Source organism: Electrophorus electricus, chromosome 8 (genome assembly GCF_013358815.1).
Source record: "Electrophorus electricus isolate fEleEle1 chromosome 8, fEleEle1.pri, whole genome shotgun sequence".
Lineage (NCBI taxonomy): Eukaryota > Metazoa > Chordata > Actinopteri > Gymnotiformes > Gymnotidae > Electrophorus > Electrophorus electricus.
In genome coordinates this window covers 7,972,629-7,988,324 of record NC_049542.1, presented here as the reverse complement: position 1 = coordinate 7,988,324, position 15,696 = coordinate 7,972,629, and the positions used below count along the sequence as shown (strand labels likewise).

Below are 15,696 nucleotides of genomic sequence, written 5' to 3'. Positions count from 1 at the left end.
ACCTTTCAAACTGCGTTCCCCTATTCCGGACCGTTAGCGCATCAAAATATCATTGTAGATCTCCTCGACAGGTTAACCATTTAAGACTTTAAGATTTATAATCCAATGACATCGGATTATATTGGATTATGTTTAGACATCGTTTTAGAACTGTCATATTATCTTATGTTGACCATTGCTGCCTAAAACGTCTAATCCAATCGCATCTGATTATATTTGGACGCGGTTCAAAGGCGTCAGATGCTCCTCAGATGAGCGGAAGTCCAACGGTCGGTGGGTGAAGCGCTTGGACGGGAGCGATGTCTGATGCCGTAGCGGATACAAGGAGGCTTCACACCAAACCGCAGAACCTCAGCGACGCGTACGGACCGCCGAGCAACTTCCTAGAGATTGATGTCGGTAATCCCGAAACGGTCGGCGTCGGCCGAGGGAGGTTCACCACCTATGAGATCAGACTGAAGGTGAGCAGCAAGGACCGCGGCTAATGTGCTCTCTGGCTGTGGCCGGCAGCGGGAAGTCAGCGACTACTTGAGTTGTTTACTAGCCATCAACCCATTGTCATGGTCAGGTGGTAATAATTATGTGTTAATAAACTACACAAACGTCTGACCATGGTTTTATTTGATTATTATAGCTGGAGAAATGTTGTTCTTTACCCATTTAACGAGAGGCTAGCTAAGATGGCTCTTTATGTTGACCTGCTAACTAACTATCTAACTAACTAACCAACCAGCTAGCTAGCTAAACGTTTACTAACCGTCTCGTAGAGTAACCATATAAAACTAAACATATTTGCTTCGTAACATAACTAAAATAAAAAACAAAGCAACTAGATGTCACAAAACGTAGCTAGGTACAGTAAAGATAACTGACTAACTAACTAATTTGGCTTGTTATTGTTTGCTGCCAAGTTAGCGACCTAGCTAGCCAGTGTTATTCAGTGTTGTCCGTCTATTAAGCTCTCTAGCTTTGCTAACCGCTAATGTTGACATTTGATAAGAAGCTAGAGAAGTAAGGTTTTATAAGTTTGTTATAATTGTAAACTTAGTTAAATAATTGTTTTGTTTGCGGTGTTAAAAACTGTTGAATTGATTGGCTGTCTAGCTAACCTAGGTAGGTTAACGCTACCTTTATCCTGACATTAGGTTACATAGGCTAACAAACTAATTAGCTAACGTAGCTAACAGGTTAGTCACTCGTAGCAGTTAAAACTTGATTTTAAATGCTCATCTGTTTAGAGTATTATTGGTTTGGGAAGCATACACGTACTTGGCTAACACGATTGTAAAAATGATCAAATTGTAAAAGTTAGTTAGCTAGCTAGTTAGCTAAGCTTACTGAGTTTCCGCCTAGGTCGTATCGCTATGTCGCGGCCGCACCCCTTGCTATGCAAGACCAAGATAACAGTATCTAGCTACTTGTCACTGATCAGAAATATGGGCCAAACCTTGGCCCAAGATAATTTGCAGGGCCCGGACCATGATACATAATTTAGAATTTCTGAACTGTAGCTTGCAATGTCACTATTTTAAACGCAATTTGACTGTTATGACTAAACGTAGCCTAGATTTTATTTCAAGTTCAAGTTCGGTTTATTGGTCACATACATAGTATTTAGGCGCTTTTTTAGTTTTGAGAACAGCAGCTAGCATATTTATTTTCAGTTAAGTGTTCCCATCTAATATAAAGAATATATTTTTAGATTTTGAGAAATTTCTTCACACATGACATCAGGTGAACACCTTATGTTTTCTGTTTGGGTTACAGTGTTCGGCAGCCGAGCCCTCTCGTTCTTACCAAGGCTTCTAGATAGAAACGGTTTTATTAGTGGAAGTGAGTTTATATATTTTAAAGGTTACGTAGTTGTGTCCGTCATTGTGTTTGGAAGCAGGTACTAAAAAGATGCTCAAACTTGTATAACTGTAGTTCAGCCATGTAAAAGCATGGAACACTTTAAAAATTAAAATGTATGTTGTTTTATGGATGAACATACATAGGTTAGCTATGCCAAGCAATATGAAAAATAAACATGTTCAAAAGTATGACTATTTAAAGACCTTGGCTTGCACCTGCAATCCAGAGATTTGGTGCTCTAGTATCCTAACACAAGACCAAAGTTCAGATTTGTGTGTCTCTAGGAATTAGAGTAATTTAAGGTAGTTTGTAGAAAGGAGCCCAGCAATTGAAGTATGTGCCAAAAAAACCTTGAAGTAAGAACAAATTCCACATGGTGAAATCATTAACAAAGCAGGTCAAATAACAGCAGGTCTACACATTTAGAACACATTCCAGTAATGTAATAAAGACCACCATAGCTCTGCCTGGCCTTTACTTGCAGGAAAGGTTGTCCTGTAGGTGGATTTAAGTTTTTGACCTTTCAAACCCAGAGTAATAGTCTCCATTGTAGGTTATTGATTAGGTAGTGAATGTTCTGGCAGAGTGTACATGTTGAAACATTCTGAACTGGTATCCAGCTGTGGCACCTTGTCTCAAAGGCAATGGATCCATTAAACCTTTAAGTACCTTGCCATAATTATTTAAAAATGTTTCTCAATTAATGTTACATTTGTTATTTACTATACTAGGGTGGGTCACATGGCAGGTTTAACTGAATTTAGTACTCATTTGGGTGGATATGTATGTACATGTAATCAATTCAAATTTTCCTTTTGTACATTTCTTTGTACATGCACAAAACTGCCATCAGGATTACTCATCACATCTTGTAGTCTTTGGAAATGGTTGCAGAGCAAATAACAAATTCTAATATGTTTGTGGCATGTGAACCAAAAGTCATGTGTTCATCATTTTATAAAAACCTACCCTCTGATGTGGAGATTATGCAATTCTGGACCTGGAATCCACATCTAGTCCTGGTGGCTAAGTGATGCCACAGAATGTAGGTATCGAACTCTCAGCCTTTGAGCCCCAGGTGCTACAGCATTTCCATTTCCTGTTTACCTAGGAGTTTGGCCCAGAGCAGGAATGCAGCTATACCATGACCACATGTGGGGCAGTCTAGGGGGGTGGAGGGGTTGGTTGTTTTTGTTTTGTTTATAACCAACCAAAATCTTGGAGTTAATATCATTTTAGGCTGTTTTTTGACTGGTGTCCATGTTGTCTGGAAAAGTGAGATTAGCAAATTGTACTCCTAAAATACAGCATGCACTGGGTTAATGCTGTGTAAATGTCATTGGTCGTGGCTAGTTGGCTCTGTGGCCTTCACTGCATTATTTGTCTGTGAGCAGAGGGTTTTCAAGGACTAGGGGAAAGCTTTTCTTCCTCTCCCTGCTGACCAACTGTTTCAGCTTAACAGGATGTGCCGTGTACAGCAAGATGTTATTATCAAAGTTTCCTGTTGACTCATTTTAACAGCTGTATGATATATAAAGTCGCCTGTCACTCGAGTTCCTCCAAGAACAGTTGAGCCTTGAGATATGCTCGAGGTAATTATTTAAAAAACAAATAGAAATCCTTCCTATGTACATGGTTTTCCTTCCAGTCTTTGAAAACCATGCATAAAACCATGAGCTCCAAAATGTCCAGAATATCAAATATAACATTTGTCCCACATTTCACAGCAAGATCTGCGGTTTAGTTAGACGGTGCTTCGTGGGGACCTAGACAATCTGGTCATTCTGTGTATAATGTTGCCAAAACACACTCTTTGTTTCATTCCTACATGCACAATTATTACGGTTTCGACATGGTTCATCACATGGTGGTTTCTTGGCTTTCAGATCACTTTAATTTCAAATGGGATTAAAGCATTTTGTGACTCTGTGGACTGCTTGATTCTAATCCATGCCCCCCAGAAAAAATGGCAAGAGTTCTTCTGTACATTGACAGTAATTCTGATAATGGAAAAAAAAAAAAAAAAACAGGCGCTGCATGGGTAACTGCCTTTTAAAGAAGTTGCAAAGGAGGAAGAGCAACATTTAGCAACAGAGTTGTGAGGTTTTTAATTTCTCTGCTCTATCTTGTAACATCTTTTTCATAACTCCCGACATGTGTATTTTCCCCTAAATTGGAGATTGAATGGAGACTCCAGCACTGCTAAATTCTTTTTACACAGACATAACTAATACTTTGGCCCATTATGTGTTAAGCATTATAGAAAAGGCCTTGTGCATATATATCCTCACTTTCTGGGTTTAATTTGTATCACGATACCTCTAGACTTCATAATAATGGTTTAACTCTGTGATTTACCTGATCAGGTGTGATCAACCTTTGCAGGTCTGTAGACTGAGAAAGTGGCATCTTTCACATATCTTGATTTAAAAAAAAAATCTCTGGTGTAGAAAGAATTATGATTAGCCATTGTTATTTACACATAACGGTATGTGCAAAGCACTATTTATGAAAGACCTAAGAAGTGATTTTGTTCTTGACATGGGCTGTATTTTTCCTAATATATATCGAATGTGTGAAAGACAGATTGGAGATGTTTTAGAATGCACCTGTCAGCCCCCTCTCAATTTGGGCAGTTCCTCTCCATAGCTGATGTGCACACTTTTGACAGACGCTGATGTCTCCAGTAACGGACCCCAAAAGCTCCCCTGCCTCCCTGTAGTATTTATAGTTTCCTCTACCTACAAAGTGAGCCGCCAACAGCTACTGAAGCTACTGTACTTGATTAGCGGGTAATAATTAGCTTTCGTGTGTAATCAGCATTATTGTGTGCATGGCTGCCCGGATGACCCTGTTTTGCATGAGGGAGCGCCCTGCTCATCTGCCTCGTTGCCCACCACCCCTTCCTCTTCACAGCCTTGAAGATGTGGATGAGAGGGAGACTAGCTGCACGTAACTGGCTTCTGTATTGAGCAGATGAGGTAACGGTACCAGGGCGAGCTTGCCAAGTTAACGGCAACATCCGTATTGATAGGGGTGGGGGTGGGGGTCATTTTCTCTTTTCTTGCCTTTGTACCATTCTCTCTCACACTCACTCATTCTCTCTGGCACACATGGACAATGGTGCCTCCCCCCCCATCATCTGTGCTGCCTTTATGCCCCACATCTCAGAGATGATACATGTATGTGTGTGTGCGCGCGAGAGTTTATGTGAAAGCGAGAGCGTAAGCGCCTGCCTTCTTAATCCCCTCATTGAGAGAGGAGTGGAATGAATGAATGCTGGTGTTGGAGGGCTGGCTAACCCCCCCCCCCCACCCCCCCCCACCCAAAACACACTCCCAACTGGATGACACCAAAGGCCTCTTCTCCCTCCTCAGCTCTTAGTAGTTGTTCAGATCAGTCCACTAACATATCTCCCCTTCAGATAAACAACGAGCATGCAGTTGTGTTACTGCACTGAGTTGCATTCATGGGCTTCTGCCTCAGGTTGTGGTGCGAGACCACAGAGGTGGCTAGCGATGGGATGCTTGTTAGCAATGGTTAGCTAAGGGACCTTTTGACCTACTGCAGTTTTTCTGCTTCTATTGATCTCTAAAGGGGTTTTGTGCAGCTTGTGTTCCTCGGGGCAGGCTAGAGATCTGCTGCTGTGGTCTGTGTGGACACTTGTTAGGTCAGTGGGATTTTTTTTTAAAGGTTCTGCATAATCAGATAATCACTATGAGTATTTCAACTATGGATTTTGCTTTAGTTTTTGAGCTGAATTATGAGTCAGATAAAGCTGATGGCTGCCATGATTGCTATAAACGAGCCGTATCGTTCTTGACTTCATGCCTATTTCTCGTCTATGGCTCAGTCTTCTCACATACAAGGCGTAAGTGTCTCCTTGCTCTTCTGACTCAGAAGGCTGTTTGAAGCGCCAGAACGCATATATAGGTGCGATGAGCAATTTCCAGTAAACAACGGCATGCAATAAACATTGTTTTGGCTATTATTTTGTAGCAGGCAAGAGCTGTTGTTGTTTGCACAGTTAAGCCTTTTTCTTTGGGAAGAAAGTTGGCCAGAAGTGTTTTGCCACGTGACCTCCTGTGTACATGGGCATGCACTCTGTCTCTGCCCTGCTTATTTACAGAGCAAGAAAGCTGAGTGGCGTTGGACCCAGCCTCGGTCAAAGCCTTCGTCCCAGCACTACTGGAAATGCATGGGAGAGGACTTTGGGTTCCCACTTTGTTTACAGACAAGAGAATAACACCCCCTTCCCCTTCTTTCTTTTTTTATTTTTTTTTCTTTTTCTTTTTTTTTTTTTTTAAACAGTGCGATCTCGCTCTCTCTCTGTCCCTCTCTCCCCCTTTCACCTCCACCTCTCCATCCCTCTTTCATTCTCTTCTCCATTTCCAAACCCTTCTCCCTCGCTCTCCCTCTTTACTCTTGGCCATTAATAAAAATGGCTTGCTTGCCTGGCTGTCACTCCCAGTCAAGTGTAATCCAAAGTCTACAGCATCCTCCCCGACAACTATTTTAATGGTAATGGGCACCATATTGTATCAAGGCTACCATATCCTACTTGAGATGACAGTATCAAAAGTGGGAGTTGATGCTGTGGGAACAAAAAGAGGGGGCAGCTTTTTGTCAGAGCTGGGGAGGTTGGTGCAGAAGGGTGGGTGTGCGGGTGGGGGCGCGCGTGTGCACTGTGTCACACAGACTGTCTGTAGAGATGGTGGTGGGGTGGGGGGGGTGAGTGTGAGTGCTCTTATTGTCCCCATCTCCTCATCTCTTTGGGGATATGATGTGATGAGATGGCATTGTGCATCTTTTTTTTTTTTTTTTTTTTTTTTTTTTTTTTTTTTGCTACTTTTATTTTGAAAGAGAGAGAGAGGGAGAGAGGGAGAGAGAGGGGGGAGGGCGGAGATGAAACGCGCTCTCTTAAACTTGACTTGATCCGGCTCGCTAAAAGCTAATGCATAGCCGGCGCGGAAACCCTTACAGTGAGCACGGTGACCCCTTGGTGCTGGGGGGTCCCCTCCCTCCCCTTTTTCCGTTCCCCTCGCCCTCTTCCTAATGAGGACGCGCCATTGTCCCCAGCACGAACATGCATCTCGAAAAGCGCGGGGAGACTCTGGCGGCGGCCTCTCCTCGGATCGGCATACGCCATGTGGAGGCTTTTAACAGTGCCGAGGAGTGACTGAAAGAAGAAGCGCTTTTAGTACATCTGTCAGACGATTGGCCATTTTGGGTTGTGCTGTCTCAAATGGACACGCAATCTCTCTCTCTCTCTTTCTCTTTCTCCTTCTCCTGCTTTCCTTTCCGTTTTTCCGTGTCATTTCTGTCTCATTCCCACTGTCCAGGTTATTAAGTCCTATGTCGGTCACACTTGTGTACTGTCAGCAGCCTGTCCTTGCTTTACGGGCCATGCTGTGCCTCGATACCAAATTGTAACAGAAGGCCAGACAGCCATTTAATTTCTCTCCCCTCCTTTTGTGTGTAAAGTAGTTCACATTTGGCCTCCTTGTCTGAATGTGAGTCATGTTGCTAGCCACCAACTCTCTAAATGTTTTGCTTGGGTCGTAGTGCTGGACGTTATGTTCACACTCTGTGAAGCAAGGCCCTCAAGCTCCACTGCTCAACAGCCACACAGTTCTGTTTTCACTTGTCTTGTGCACCTGATCCAGCCCATCAAGTGCTAACTGGCCGACAAGTTCAGTCGGCCTGTCTGAAAGTTCTGTAGTCATGGGTGGCATTTCATAAAGCATGATTTCTCCTATTATTGTCTCACCTCTCCTGTTATTGGACAGTCTTGACTTAAGATATCCAGCTGAGACCCCCATACAACCCCCCACCCCCTTTTTTTTTTTAACGAAAGCAAGGCATTTTGAAGTTTGAAAACATCCATAAAGCATGCAACATGTCTTCTTTAGGAGTTAGTTTTTTAAAACTTGTTTCTTTTTACCTCTAATTGCCCAGAGCAGTCATGAACTAAGTACGTAGTTGTGCAGTTTGCGGATGTTTTTACCTGCGGTTTTGACACTCTAAAATGCTCTATATCTGCCACGCGTGATGGCTGGCACAGCATAAACAAATGCGCGAGCACAAAGGTATTGACGGGTTTGTTAGCAAGCTCCGCATGCGTGCCGTCGTAATCGAGGCACCGATATCAATGGGGCCGCGTCCATCTGATCGAGTGTTTGATGTGGAAGTCGGTTTCAGTCCGTGTGGTTAACTTTGGTTGCCACGGTAATCAGGGCCTTTGTCGTGTGGTTTTGTTTGGTTTTTTTTTACACTCATTTCAGGTTTGATTGAGATCGTTAGCGCGGAGACGGGGCCAGGCAAATTCAGGAAGAGTATGGAGAGGCGCAGCTGTTTACGCTGCACCACCGTGCCGTCCTCTGTTTTCCGGCGTTCATGAAATGTTGGATATGGTTTAACTTTTTTGGGGGGGAGGGGGGTGGTTGCATTCAAAATAACTTTACATCTTGATTTAAATATGTGACTGTCTAAATGCCGCATTCTCACTGGATCCTACGCTACGCTATGCTATGCTTTTCACACAATAACTTGTTTGGCAAGCAGTTTTCAATAGTCGTGCTATTGTGACCTGTGATACCATTTCTCCCATTTACAGCTAGATAGTAATGATTTTCAAGTGGAGTCCTTACAGGTGCTTGGTGACATCAAGCCTTCATTCAGCCTTCTTTTATTTTATTTTATTTATTTATTTTAGTTGTTTTGAATGTGCTGTAGAAAGCTGTAGACATTCTTTAGAAGTATCTTAAACATTAAACTTCCTGAAATATTTGCTTTTAAATGTTTTAAATCAATTGAAATTTGTTCTGTGTGCCTGGGAATGTTTCAGGCACAGAAATGAACCATAACTGACTCAGGTACCTCTTGGTCACCTATACCTGTGCTAATGCTAATCACGAAACAGCTTTATAGTCTAAACACCTTGATGGTGAGAGGTACGTATCACGTTACCTGATCGGTTGACATGGGGATTAACTTCTTTACACTGTGTGCTAACGGGAAACCAAAGCCAGTAAATCTTCCATTCAGATCTATTAACTGCAAATTCAACAGCAGCAGTACACCATTGCTTGGTAAACCTTCTGTAAATGCTCTGGTAACCCTACACTTGCAATACACAAGAGGACAAGTTAATTCCCAGGTGCAATGAATTCGGAGGAAAGAGACTTTATTAGAGCTGGAAGGTTGAAAGTGTGTGTGTGTGTGTGTGTGTGTGTGTGTGTGTGTGTGTGTGTGTGTGTGTGTGTGTGTGTGTGTGTGTGAGAGACTTTTGTTTTTCTTCTTTTCTTTTCAAAGGGCTATTTTCAGGGGAGTTTTGACAATGACTTCATGCTGCAATGCTAGAAAGGACACCTCAGTTTGTTTTAATGCACAGGGGTTTAAATGATAAATTAAGTGTCTACCCTTGGCGCTCATTCATAACAACAGATGATAAACTCTCTTTAATAGAAGAACTGATTACTAAAACTGATTGCTCTGTAAGGTGTAGGTAATATTTTTGGATTTCCATGGTTCCTGTTTCAATTCTTTGTGTATTTTACCACAATTGTGACTTTAGCCGTAGTTTGTTTTCTGACAACACCAAACACTTCAGCCCTTTATGACCTCGTACCAAGACTTTCTCAAAAAGGAGCCAGTCCAGACATTTTCGCTGGGTGTCCTTTCGTCCGTCCTTCAGACTGTCTGTTTGTGATTCTGTTTTTCCTCCAAATGATTTTCCAAACCTTTTCTTTCTCTGGCGCGTGCGCTCACACAATGCCAGCCACGTGTGGACGGAATCGATCGGAGCACACACGCATGCTCTCATGGCGGCGCCCGCTGTCTTCTGTCTCTGAGGGGGTCTCCTCAGGTGGAGACCTCTCCACGCTGCCATGTCGCTTCTCCCATTGGGCCTCTTCACTGGCCCTGCCATAGGTTGGATTGTTTTGTTTTTTGTTTTTTTATTTAATATTCATTGCTGTGGAAATGGTCCTGTATGCGGTGTGTCACATTTACACTGGCACTGTGCACAACCAGCTATACTGAATTCAGATCTGCCTGGGATACCTCTGCCAGACTGTTCTGTTGCAAAAATGGTTTTTAAATGCTTCCCAACATCTGTGGCTTTCTAATACCAGGCCTCAATGATTGATTAGTGAATTTGCAGTCTCAATCAGTGTTAGCATGGCTATCTGCATGACAGCTTGGGAGGGCAGAGGTCAAGGCACTTCAACTGCCATTTGTGCAGAAGGGATGCCTGTAATTTGTCACTTGCGATCTAGCTCAAGTTCACTGCCGGGATTTCCGTGTAATGGATGTATGTTTGCTCTTCTGCCCCTCAGACAAACCTTCCTATCTTCAAGCTGAAGGAGTCATGTGTACGGAGGAGGTACAGCGACTTCGAGTGGTTGAGAGGAGAGCTGGAAAGAGAGAGCAAAGTGAGTGAGATGTCCCTGGGATACAGCTCGGCTGCACATGATCCTTGCTTGACTTATCAAGGAGCAGTTCAGATACTATCAAGTAGTGTTTTGGAAGTATTTAATATAGAATACTGCAAAACAAAAGCTTAACTCTTCTCACTAGCATTATCTGAAAAGGTTGCTTGTTTAGTGTCCTATTAGATACACACCTGGACCAAATATCAACAACAAGGCTACTAATTTATGTATAGAATGAAATATATTTCTGTAATGTGGGAATTTTCTTTTTATTAATTAATTTATTTTATTAATTTTATATTTTTCCCTGGTGTTCTCCCTCTCTCAGGTGGTTGTACCCCCTCTGCCTGGAAAAGCTCTGTTCAGGCAGCTCCCATTCCGTGGGGACGACGGCATCTTCGACGATTCATTCATCGAGGAGCGGCGGCAGGGCCTTGAGCAGTTTCTCAACAAGTGAGTCTCGTGATGACATGACTCCCCCACCCTGTGCTGCCACAGTTTCAGTAGAATTCACAGCTTCCCCACTTGTCGCGCAGAGGCCAGCAGTATTCCAACAATAAAACAGCATCCAGCAGATAGGGCGTCAGGGTGGGGACAGGTGCTGAGATGGTACCCCGTTTCAGATTCACACCCCATGTCTACTGTGGGTTTTTTTTGTTTGTTTGTTTGTTTTTTTTGTTTTTTTTTCCTTTTTCTTACATGTCATCATCTTATTGGTTTGCTAGCATTTGAGCATGGGCGCAACAAGTAATAGTTCATTCACCCTAGAGCGCTAATTTTGCTAATATAACTGAGTTAGTATAGCGAGGACCAGCTGCATTGAGCTCGGATCGGCACTACGTTTTATTTATTTGTATACTGTCATTGTCGGAAAAATGGAATGGAAGAATGGAAAAGTTCATTTACAGTCCTGTTCATTTACAGCCCTTCCTCCTCTTCTAGTTAGGCAGAAGTTTCTTGGGTTGAAGTTAGAGTTGAACAGGTACTTACAAGCCTTGATGTCAGCTGATGCCACTCTTGTTCATTTCTCATAATTACCTACCGAAGCATGAGACTGATGAGAGGCGGCGGGTGCACCCTGCTTTACTTTTTACATTTGTTTTGTTTTCTCTGTGTAATTTATGATAATTGCGAGGGAAATTGCAGGCACGCGCTCCTTCCCTGCGGGATGTTGTGTGCACCCCTGCTTATTTTTGATCTGTGGTGCCGTTCCCCCCGCTGCCGGAGACAATAAAAGTTACAGTGCGATTGTAATTATTTGCTGTGATTGCAGACTTTGCTATTATCTTTGTTTCATGTGCAAATGTGCCGTGTCTACCTGTTTGAATTTTAATACGAGACGAGTTTCTGTAAATTAGGTTTGGAGACAGAAGCAATACGTGGGTAATTAAGATGGGCCTTTTTTCCCTCTCTTTCTCCAAAAATTCCTGAATTAAATGTCATTGTTTGGTGTTAATAGCACTTAAGGATCTGTGCGCTCACTGCCTGTCACGTGCACGCTGTACGTGCGTGCATGTTCACGTGTTAGTGCATGATTAAATGCATTGTAAAGGTGCGTCAACTGTTCCCGGTAATCATCTTCAGTATCACCTTTTGTCGCAGGTTGCGTAATTTCCCCAAGTTTGCGCAAATTAGCACAGAAAGACATCAGCACATAGTGCACACAGCACATAGTGCACAAGTGATCAGAAAGAAGGAAGGAAACAGCTATGTGTATCTGTGTCAGGTTGCTAAAGTACCAGTGACATCAGATCTATGGATTAAGTTTTATTTCTTGAACTGAAGAATAAGTTTTCAAGTGATCATGGGAGCAAGCATAAACACCAGCAGGCTGTGTAACGCTTCTTATCAGCTACATGTGTGGGTGTCGGGACGGATGCAGCTGTGACTTCAGCTTAGCAGCAGATGACGGTAACCGAGAGCCATTGTGCCTGATGCTCCTTTTTCTGCTTTTGTTCCCAGAGTGGCGGGTCATCCATTGGCCCAGAACGAGCGCTGCCTGCACATGTTCCTGCAGGATGAAACAATGGATAAAAACTACACGCCTTCCAAAGTCCGACAAGCCTGAAGCCTCCACCAGCCTCCACCAACTAGGACGCTTCCCCTGGGATTTAAATGGGAAAGAAAACTACAGCCCATCTGAACCTTTTTACTATACTTATTGCATATGGTCCATAACAGAAAATGAAAAATGTCTGCAAACGATCAATCAATTGAACACTCAGTCCCTCGAACAAACGAACGCCTGGTCGGTCCATCAATCAATCAATCGATCGGATGAGTGGCAGGTAGATCCATCCACCAATCAAATGAACGATCGGTCGATTGATCCATCGATCTCCTCTTTTGGCCATTGCTACACATGGCACATTTTCTATTCTGTGTTGTCTCACTTACCAGAGCATTAAGTGTTGCTAAAACTAAAACCAGTCAAAAAGAAAGGCAAAGGTTGTATGAAACGATTGTGGTAATTTATGATGGTATTTTGTCTACGACCGCAACTAAATTTGATACTTTTATGTAGCTCAGGATATGCATCTTTACACAGAATATCTGACACAAATGAACAGGTATGGAAGCATTATACGCCACCGTTGGATTAGATACTGATAATTTTTCTGTAACTTAATATAATTGTTCCACAGTAAATGGTATCTGTGTAGGAGTTAGTTAAAGGTGGATTTTCTTTGCTTGTCTGACGCGCACCTCTGCTTGCCCTGTGGAGAAATGCAGCTAGTCCTCCTCTCGCGGGAATAGCACGTGTGCGCGTACGCACACATCACACTTTGATGAGTCTCTTATGTGAGGCATTTAAATATGCAACATGTGCAGTTACCAGGCAGTCAGGGCCTGAGCACATGAGCGCGCCACCCACCCCCAACCGAAAGCACACGTACATGCAGAAGGCTGCCGTCGGCACAGTTCCACGTTTGTATACCGCTGTGCCATTGTTTTGTTTGTTTCTGAAGATTTTCCAATAAAACTGACCACACACAGGCTGTTCTGCTTTTGATCTTTCCACCCCTTGTCCCTCTGACATGCACACACATTCTCTGTATTGCCTTCACAGTGGACCTAATGTCCACCTCTCTGCAACAAGCAGGTGGACTTTTGGAAACGCCACAACTTGTATGAAATTGCAGCCATGTGCTCTGTTCTCTCTTAATGCTCTTCTGGAATTGCGAGCTAGCCCAAGGCTGACATGTTCCTCCTTCTTTTTCAGAGTGGAACTTTCCATAGATGTTCAGCACTTTGTTACTGAGCTCAAATATTGGAGGAGCATGTTCAGATAACCACTGAACCTTGGACTATTCATAGCTTTTCTTGTGTCTATTTAATGCTCACTCAATTAGTCTTGAACAGTCTGATGTTTTAGTGCATATATAATTTGACTACCATTTTGCTTTTTTTCTCCATCTCTCTCCACTTCCCAGTTACATATTATTGTCTCTGCTCTTATCTGCTCTGTCGCTCTGAAGAGGTACCTGAATAGGTTTGGCTTGGACTGTGCTTTCAGCCATAACAGCTATATGACTGTGCATTGCCCTTGATGAAAATAATTGAGTCTGGCTACCTAACTACACTTTCAGTATTTTTTTTTTCTTTTGTTTCTTTTTTTTTTTTTTGAACTTGTGAAGCACCTGTTAAGCTTCACATACAGCTCCTTTCTCCCCTGGTGCATGTGTGTGCAGGAGCAGGTGTGCTACAATAGGTGGGCCTCACCACCAGGAAGGTAGAGGTAACACCAAGTTAGTTTAGACTGCGTGTTTGTTATTGTGGCCCTTTGGCTTGTCTGTCTAGTTGTCACCCTGTCTTTCTTCGCTTTTCTTGTTTTTTAAATGCAAGAGTTGGTAAAAGATATGGTATTTCAGGGCCAGAGAAATGAATCACTTTTATAGGAGTAATCAGTTTGTGAAATTGCTAGTAACCACAATGATTATAGTACTGCTGTTAAAAACCAAAGAAGCGTTCATGTTATGATGGGTTTATCGTTAACTTAGGCCTCTCTCCAACATATATAAGTAGCCCAAATATATGTCCTTGGTGATGCTGGAAGAGCTCCAGGAATACTATGAGTAGTGTTTCTTACTCTGTCCATGTTTTTACAAAAAGCACTGATGAGCCTTGTGAACAGAAAGGATGAGTTACAGTTCATTAAGAATCACGTACAGTTCTGGGACAAAGTCTCACGGACTGATTAGGTGAAGTTTAAGTTGTGTTGTAAGAGGAAGGAACTGCACCTGATCCAAAGTATAACAACTAATCTGAAACACCATGGATGTGGATTTGTTAGTTACTCAGCTATGTATGCCTAAAAAACGTTTTGATTAATTTTCTGAGTTTCTTAATTTTAATACTTGCACTCAAAAGTATTTGTGGGGATTGGAATCTACTTTCTTGCTGTGAGAAAATGAGTCCTGAGTTCATATGTATTCTTTATCTATGGTTTGATTATATGAGAAATAAACTTTGCATGATTGTTACATGATGTTTACTGCAGCTTGGAGTGTGAATATTTTAAACATTATTGGTTGAAACAGCCTAAGATTCTTCTCTCTACTCCCATATTGGCTAAAGCAGGTAAAGAATCTACTGAGCACTGCCTAAGGTTACCAGGGTGACAGCAGAGCTACACTCTAAGCACCTCCAAGTTGTTTGTCACCAGCAATAAAATAAGAGCAGGAGGACATATATGGATAAATTCAGATAGGTAAATGTTATAATCACATCCCCCAGGGGAGCTGTCTAGGAGTTATGGTTTAAGAAGGGTCGGATTTGGGCAGGTTTGGGTTGAAATGGCTTGCTTAGGCCCTGTGTTTGGAAGACAGACACTCTTGCACAGACACTCTTCCACATCGCACCTATTCCTGGGTTAAATGGGATGTTCGTATTTCCAGCAGCCAAAAGAGCAAGCCAGGAGAGAGGAGAGAAGAAACCGTGGTTGATTTGCTTTTTTGCTGCTAAAAGAATGAATACGTTGGGACTGATCTTTTTCTTTGCCCATTCATCTTTGTTTCATTTTTCTTTATATTTAATCACTTTTTGCTTCCACTTGATTTGAAGGTATTGCAAATTTGATCCTTGCATTATTTTACCCTGAAAATAAATCTGATAATTTTATTTTTATTTCATTTTATTTTTATGATGTTCTGCTGGATAACACTACTGATTCTTGAGACATGAGAAAAAACATGTCCAGCAATTGTAACTACTATCAGGTTTAATGATTAACAGATTTTTAATTGTACCGCCCAGTCAAATCTGTGGACTGTGGTAGTCAATTTGGAATCTGCAAGTCTATGCTGTTGCCAACCTATAAAAGTGCTAGAGGGCACTTCAACTATGTTTCCATAGTTAGCCAAAATATTACTGATACTGATGTGTGCAATAAACATAAATAAATCCA

At 42.3% G+C, this 15,696-nt stretch overlaps 1 protein-coding gene across 1 annotated transcript; it reads left to right on the top strand.

The window, feature by feature from the left end:
• The first annotated feature begins 235 nt into the window (after positions 1-235).
• snx3 (sorting nexin 3) lies at positions 236-15,696 on the top strand. The gene is made up of 4 exons (XM_027015518.2): positions 236-461; positions 10,194-10,289; positions 10,618-10,742; positions 12,252-15,696. Exons 1-4 carry the CDS (start codon positions 300-302, stop codon positions 12,355-12,357), a joined length of 489 nt encoding a protein of 162 aa, XP_026871319.1. The 5' UTR covers positions 236-299; the 3' UTR covers positions 12,358-15,696.

What these genes read in the sequence shown, in the direction of transcription:
- snx3 (XM_027015518.2), top strand. Translation starts at nt 300, where the DNA reads ATGTCTGATGCCGTAGCGGATACAAGGAGGCTTCACACCAAACCGCAG. An exon ending in AGCTGGAAAGAGAGAGCAAA is followed by an intron (nt 10,290 to 10,617) that starts GTGAGTGAGATG and finishes TCCCTCTCTCAG; the next exon opens with GTGGTTGTACCCCCTCTGCC. An exon ending in CTTGAGCAGTTTCTCAACAA is followed by an intron (nt 10,743 to 12,251) that starts GTGAGTCTCGTG and finishes TTTTGTTCCCAG; the next exon opens with AGTGGCGGGTCATCCATTGG.